Source organism: Dendrobates tinctorius, unplaced genomic scaffold (genome assembly GCF_039654945.1).
Source record: "Dendrobates tinctorius isolate UK_male_01 unplaced genomic scaffold, ASM3965494v1 ptg000015l, whole genome shotgun sequence".
Lineage (NCBI taxonomy): Eukaryota > Metazoa > Chordata > Amphibia > Anura > Dendrobatidae > Dendrobates > Dendrobates tinctorius.
The window spans coordinates 30,562,851-30,570,331 of record NW_027361683.1 but is presented as its reverse complement, the minus strand read 5'-3'; the positions used below and the strand labels follow the sequence as shown (position 1 = coordinate 30,570,331).

The following is a 7,481-nucleotide window of genomic DNA, read 5'->3' as shown; positions in this document are numbered from 1 at the left end:
TTTCACAAATAAACGCATGTCATATAAAATATATTTTACTATCATGAAGTACAATATGTCAAGAAAAAATAAACTCATAATCAGTGGGATCCATGGAAGCGTTCCAGAGTTATTACCCCACAAAGAGACAGTGGTCACAATTGTAAAAATTGGCCCGGTCATGAAGGTGAAAACAGGCTCGGGGGTGAAGGGGTTAAAGGAAGCCTGTCACGTTCTTTTTTTTTGCTATTAAACTGCCCCAATGTCTTGTTAGTGATGCTCATTGCATCACAAACATGTTTTTTTCTTCAAGCAAAATGTTACAGTAATTTTATAAAAAAAAAAAATTTTTTGTACTGACCACATATATATACATGTAAATGAGATCCCTTCTGTGGTGTCTCTTTTCTAAGTTAAACAAGCCCAACTTTTCCAACCTCTCATCATATGAGAGGCCTTCCATCCCTTGTAAAAATCTAGTTCCCCGTCTTTGAGCCGATTCTAACCTCTGAACATCATGGTTAAAATATGGAGCCCAAAACTGGATCCCATAATCTAGATGTGGCCTCACCAGTGATTTATTAAGGGGTTAATAATACGTTGGGATCGTGGGATTTTCTCTCTTTTTATACACCCTAAAATCTTGTTTGCTTTTGCAGCTGCTGCTTGACATTGAGTTTTGCTGCTCAGCTTACTGAATACCCAACACGGGATGTGGGTTGCTTGAGAGGAAATCTTGTGCGAATACATCACTGTTGTCCTCTTTCCCGTCCAGCCTTCTGTCCTATAGGCGCAGACATCAGGTCTTCTGCACAGGTGGCGTTTCCCGTGCGACTCGATGTGCGTACCGAGGACTCTGGGAGCGCCACCGGATATCTGCGCCTATAGGAGACGGCTGGACAGGAAAGATGCGATGTCACTGGACAGAGTAATGGCAGGAGAGATGTATGGAGCTGAAGTGCGGAGGCAGAGGTACATCCAGGCAGCAAGATGCTTTATCCACTTGATATGAGGCATCCAGAGATCACTCTCCTCAGCACTCTGTAACCTGTATGCCCATAGTAGTAGTGTGATCACAGATGCCCATGATGAAAACTTTCGCTCTGCTTCTTCCTATTTGTTACAGCATATTGACAGTCAATATTAAGGTTTCAACCAGTTAGAAGACCTCATGATGTATGTCCAGATCTGGAGTACCCTGAAAGTATCACACTGTAGTTACACACAGGAAATCCAGTGTGACAGCAGAGCACAACACAGCAGGAGCATGCTCCACAGAGGAGCAACTAGAATGTATAACACGCATGCGCGGAAAACGAGCGAGTCTTGGAACGCAAGCCGTCGCACTCAAGTACTGCGCATGCGTTAAACTCAGTCATAAGCGGAAGCCCGGCAGTGACATTGCTTGTCACCTCCCACAATCCTCTGCGTAGAAGACAAGGTCAGGATTGCCAGAAAGATGGCCGGTCATATGCGGCTGTTTCAGGGAGGTGTGAGGAACCTCGTGTACGTGCAGATGCGCCGCTCCTCTGATCAGGTAACGGCCGCTGAGGGACGGGCACGACCACTTGCTTGGCCTAGAGGTTTGTAGTCCGGCCAAGTAGAGGGCAGAGCCCATGGGAGTGCGCAGGTGCGGACGGGGGGCTGCTGGGTCCTGGAGACGTTGTGGCAATGCTGTGCACGTCCTACTACACCTCTGCAGCCTCCCCTCAGGTGGTCAGGACGTGCTGGGAGGAGTAGTCAGCCTGCGTGATGTGGGCTGTGTGCCCGGCCCTGTCCCCTCTTCCTTCTGTCGGGGCTGGTATATGGCCGCCCCATTCTAGCTGTACTCTCAAACTTCCAAATTTCTTATGTTGTTTCTTCCACTCCCCGCATGAACAATAAGTGAGGAGTCTGGTGAGGCCGGGGGAGCGTGGCTGACTAGCGGTGCCTTAGGGCTTACCGGGGGTCTCTAGCATGGGGCACCAACCGCGCACGGATGGTGACACTTATTTTAGAGATCTCCGCTATAGAGAACATAATGGATTTGTAACCACTTGTAACGTGTGAAATTCGGGGCATAAAGAGCCGCTAAGATGCCAGTAGGGTGGTCTTACACATCAGCTTTTGTAAATGGGACCCTAGTGGTTTTACCATACCCCTGCCTTCTGATGGTTCCATTCCTCTCTCCAATATTTATTTTCCTCAGTTCAGTCTGATGATGCCTGTTGTGTGAAGAGGAACCAAGCACTGAATGGGGGTCATTCTGATGCCATCTGTGACTCTGCTTCTCTATTCTCAGCTAGGCGAGTTGGGTAAAGGAGCCGGAAAAGGTGGAGGTGGTGGCGGATCCGTGAGAGAAGCTGGAGGAGCTTTGGGGAAACGTCAGGCTGCCGAGGAAGAGCGATATTTCAGGTAACGTGGTGTTCGTCACAGGTCTACATAAACCCGGCTGATGGCGTAAAACTGGTGCCCTCCTGGATGGCGCGTGTGCTACACCGGCCTAGTTCTGACCCCTTCTTGCATGCCTTCCTGTGCAAGGTAACTGGAGCCAAGGCCCTGGGATCCGAGGTAGAACCGCTATTAGAGGATTAGGGCACATGGCCTAAACGAGTACATTAGTTATGTAAATAACTATTCTATGAAAAATTTTTCTTTTCTGGGAACCCTTTAAATAATGGAGTTTTCTGACACTTTACTGCCTTTGCCCTTCACACCGCCACTGACTTCAGTATATCACTGTCTAGCCCATTCACTAGAGTTTATCTCCTGCTGTGGGAACTAAGAAATGTACCAATAGTTAATTCCTTACCGACATCCGACGTATACATACAGCACAAGTCGGGAGCGGGTGTATGGAGTTGGCTCACAGGATTTACCCACCAATATCTGACAGATTTGCCCCTATCAGCTGTGGGTGGAGCTGAACTTCTTGCGCTACTGTTAACCTGTTAAATGCCACTATTGATCTGACGTTAATAGCACTTGCTGGCATGGGGCGCGTCACTATGTGCCCCTCAGCTGCCCTGCAATGTGATTGTTGGGGGGGGGGGGGGGGGGGGTCTGTTGAAGACCTCCATGCCTGTCATCATGTAGCTACATTGAAACTCAGCCTGTGTCTTAAGGCCCTTTTACATTTAGCGATGCACCAGCGATCCGAATTCGGTCAGGATCGCTGGTGCATCGCTAAATGATCGCTAGTGAGCTTTCATACAGAAAGATCTCACAGCGATGCAGCAGCGACGCAGCGCACGATACTTACCATTCACACACAGCGATCCTGCGTCCTCCCGCCCGCCTCCACGCGTCGCTGGACGTCACAGCAGGAAGCCCAGCAGGAAGCAGACGACGAGAAATGGAGCCGGACATTCTCGCGCGATCAGCGGGGGAGCCGGTCGCTGGTAAGTATCACACATAGCGATATCGCTAGCAATATCGCTATAACGTCACAAAACCAGTGACGATTTAGCGATATTGCTAGCGATATTGCTTAGTGTAAAACCCCCTTAAGGGTATGTGCACACGTTGCAGATCTGCTGCGGATCTACTGCAGATTTCCTAGTGATTTACAATACAATGTAAATCTATGGGAAATAAAAACCGCTGTGCACAAGCTGCGGAAAAATCCGTGCGGAGGCGCAGCAGTTTATTTTCCCGCAGCATGTCAATTCTTTGTGCGGATTCCGCAGAATTTTTACACCCATTGCATTATAGGAATCTGCAGGTGTAAAAACGCAGGCCAAATCCGCAGGAAAAATGCGTGTATTTTGACCTGCGGATTCTGCCAAAAATAGCAGATTCTGTGTGGAAAATTGGGTTCAGTGAGGAGCAGCTCCTGTCACTGAATTAGTGTTAGGGCTCATTCCCACTTGCGATGAAATTGGACAAATACAATCTGATTAAAAATTGGTCAGAATGCAATCCTATGTTATTCTATCATTGTGTGTTCATCTGTGTGTTTTTTTTTTTATTTTTTTTTTTTAATTTTTATCCCAAGCTCGGACTGGAAAAAATTTGCGCTGTCTTTGGAAATCGGATCGCATCCCTCAGTAGAAGTCGATGAGTGTGAGAAGAATTGCACAGCACTCGGACCATGCGAGTGCTGTCCGATTTTTACACACCCATCACACTTGAAAAGCCAGCAATTTATCTGCCGCGTACTGTAAAAATACAGCGTGACAAGTTAGAATGGAATAGATATATATACACACACAGGACAGATATATAGATGACAAACAGACCTTAAATAAATCTTAGTTAAACCATATTTGACCTCACCCATTCCACCAATGGTCTTCTGCAAAACAGTTAAAAAAAAATTATATATACAGTACAGACCAAAAGTTTGGACACACCTTCTCATTCAAAGAGTTTTCTTTATTTTCATGACTGAAAATTGTAGATTCACTCTGAAGGCAACAAAACTATGAATTAACACATGTGGAATTATATAATTAACAAAAAAGTGTGAAACAACTGAAAATATGTCTTATATTCTAGGTTCTTCAAAGTAACCACCTTTTGCTTTGATTACTGCTTTGCACACTCTTGGCATTTTCTTGATGAGCTTCAAGAGGTAGTCACTGGAAATTGTCTTCCAACAGTCTTGAAGGAGTTCCCAGAGATGCTTAGCACTTGTTGGCCCTTTTGCCTTCACTCTGCGGTCCAGCTCACCCCAAACCATCTCGATTAGGTTCCGGTCTGGTGACTGGAGGCCAGGTCATCTGGCGTAGCACACCATCACTTTCCTCCTTGGTCAAATAGCCCTTACACAGCCTGGAGGTGTGTTTGGGGTCATTGTCCCGTTGAAAAATAAATGATGGTCCAACTAAACGCAAACCCAATGGAATAGCATGCCGCTGCAATATGCTGTGGTAGCCATGCTGGTTCAGTATGCCTTCAATTTTGAATGAATCCCCAACAGTGTCACCAGCAAAGCACCCCCACACCATCACACCTCCTCCTCCATGCTTCACAGTGGGAACCAGGCATGTAGAGTCCATCCATTCACCTTTTCTGTGTCGCACAAAGACACGGTGGTGGGAACCAAAGATCTCAGATTTGGACTCATCAGACCAAAGCACAGATTTCCACTGGTCTAATGTCCATTCCTTGAGTTCTTTAGCCCAAACAAGTCTCTTCTGCTTGTTGCCTGTTTTTAGCAGTGGTTTCCTAGCAGCTATTTTACCATGAAGGTCTGCTGCACAAAGTCTTCTCTTAACAGTTGTTGTAGAGATGTGTCTGCTGCTAGAACTCTGTGGCATTGACCTGGTCTCTATTCTGAGCTTCTGTTAACCTGTGATTTCTGAGGCTGGTGACTCAGATGAGCTTATCCTCCGCAGCAGAGGTGACTCTTGGTCTTCCTTTCCTGGGGCGGTCCTCATGTGAGCCAGTTTCTTTGTAGCGCTTGATGGTTTTTGCCACTGCACTTGGGGACACTTTCAAAGTTTTCCCAATTTTTCGGACTGACTGACCTTCATTTCTTAAAGTAATGATGGCCACGCGTTATTCTTAGCTGCTTTTTTTTCTTGCCATAATACAAACAAATTCTAACAGTCTATTCAGTAGGACTATCAGCTGTGTATCCACCAGACTTCTACGCAACACATCTGATGGTCCAAACCCCATTTATAAGGCAAGAAATCCCACTTATTAAACCTGACAGGGCACACCTGTGAAGTGAAAACCATTTCCTGTGACTAACTCTTGAAGCTCATCAAGAGAATGCCAAGAGTGTGCAAAGCAGAAATCAAAGCAAAAGGTGGCTACTTTGAAAAACCTAGAATATAAGACATACAATATTTTCAGTTGTTTCACACTTTTTGTTATATAGTTCCACATGTGGTAATTCATTGTTTTGATGCTTTCAGAGTGAATCTACAATTTTCATAGTCATGAAAATAAAGAAAACTCTTTGAGGTGTCCAAACTTTTGGTCTGTACTGTGTGTGTGTATATATATATATATATATATATATATATATATATATATATATATATATATATATATATATATAGTTTTCAAAGGAAGTATTCTTCAAAACAATGTGTAAATGACAGAGAATTTCCATGTTATAATAGCATTGCAGTTGGAAGTATTCAAATGTAATTCGGATGCTAGGTGTGAAAAATCAGATTATACTCGACCGACTTTGCAGGAACAAAATCGGGCCAATTTTTAAAATCGCAAGTGTGACTTCAGCCCTAAAGATGATATGGGGGAATGAGCATCTCCTCTTTATAATTTGAGGGCAGGGACCGTGCAAAATGTTTTCTTCTCCCCAGAGTACCCCTTTAGTTAGTGCACTGACTTTTGTTTTGATGGCATAAAAGTTCAATAATTGACAATTTTAAGATTTACTTTTTTTATGAAAATATCTGATCAACCTAAGTTGTACTTCATGATACCATCCATATAGAACATGTGTAGCCAGAACAGGTAAGGACTACTTATTGGCCAGTGTGTACGGTAAATTTTTGGTAACAGTGACTTTCTCATGTTCTTCCACCCTGAAAGATAATAAACTCCTAAAAACGAACATGTGAAAAGCTCCATAGAGTATAGTTGAGTCGGGTGTACTGTGGTTGCCAGCACAACTGGTATTTGGGAATGCTCTGTACAAGGAAAACCTAGGAGGGTAGTACTACGAACAGCTCCTTTTATTTTCAGAATTGCAGTATCATAGCTAATAATTGAGTAAAGGAGTAGACAGTTAATTTAATGTGCAAATTTTGACCCATGTGTTGTTTTTTTTTTTGTTTTTTTTTTTGTTTTAAGTGCTAAGTAAAATATTGCTATTTAACTAAACCGTGCCACTCACTCTGTATCAAAAATATTCCACAGGCAAAAGGAGCAGGAACAAATTGCTAATATGAGAAAGCATCATGAAGAAGAGATTGGTCATTGTAAGTCAGAAATTGATCGTCTCCAGAAGGAAATTGAGAGACACAAGAATAAAATCAAGAAACTGAAGCATGATGATTAAACCCATCTGCACTTTTAGGTTTGGCTGCTCTTCTGTTTGTGGATCACACATTATAACGCTAGATGTTGCATAAACTCAGATTGTGATGTCTTTGCATATATTGAATAAAGATAACCCATCAGTTGTATGTCATTTTGTCTTCCTTTGTATATTGATCCGTTTGTAGATGTGGATGACGTGTGGCACCTCACTTTGCAATGTGTTGAAGTATGTTCACAAGTGGTAGATTTTGGTACAGAAATTTAATCTTTTCCCATTAATCTAAAGAATCATATGCTTTGTGGCAGTTCTCCTTCCCAGGATTCCCTTAACAGATCAAGGTGCCTCAGGACTCAAATGCCGTACAGGAGCTCGAAGGGGGAGAACCCCATTGAGTCCTGTGATACCTCACTGTTAGCAAACTGCAGGTTTGGGAGGAATGCAGCTCTGCCCCCTTCTCTACGCACAGTGACTGTGCTTGTGATCATTGAACACATGCGGAATCGCCACATCCTATACATAGACTGTTATTTATCTTGCGGAGACTGAGCGTCTCTGC

The 7,481-nt window shown here is 44.0% G+C and overlaps 1 protein-coding gene across 1 annotated transcript; it reads left to right on the top strand.

Annotated features, from left to right (window-relative positions):
* The first annotated feature begins 1,355 nt into the window (after positions 1-1,355).
* On the top strand, positions 1,356-7,070 carry ATP5IF1 (ATP synthase inhibitory factor subunit 1). The gene is made up of 3 exons (XM_073563307.1): positions 1,356-1,516; positions 2,261-2,373; positions 6,802-7,070. The coding sequence occupies exons 1-3, from the start codon at positions 1,439-1,441 to the stop codon at positions 6,941-6,943; spliced, it is 333 nt and encodes a 110-aa protein (XP_073419408.1). The 5' UTR covers positions 1,356-1,438; the 3' UTR covers positions 6,944-7,070.
* Positions 7,071-7,481: the final 411 nt, after the last annotated feature.

What these genes read in the sequence shown, in the direction of transcription:
- ATP5IF1 (XM_073563307.1), top strand. Translation starts at nt 1,439, where the DNA reads ATGGCCGGTCATATGCGGCTGTTTCAGGGAGGTGTGAGGAACCTCGTG. An exon ending in TGCGCCGCTCCTCTGATCAG is followed by an intron (nt 1,517 to 2,260) that starts GTAACGGCCGCT and finishes CTCTATTCTCAG; the next exon opens with CTAGGCGAGTTGGGTAAAGG. An exon ending in GAGGAAGAGCGATATTTCAG is followed by an intron (nt 2,374 to 6,801) that starts GTAACGTGGTGT and finishes AATATTCCACAG; the next exon opens with GCAAAAGGAGCAGGAACAAA.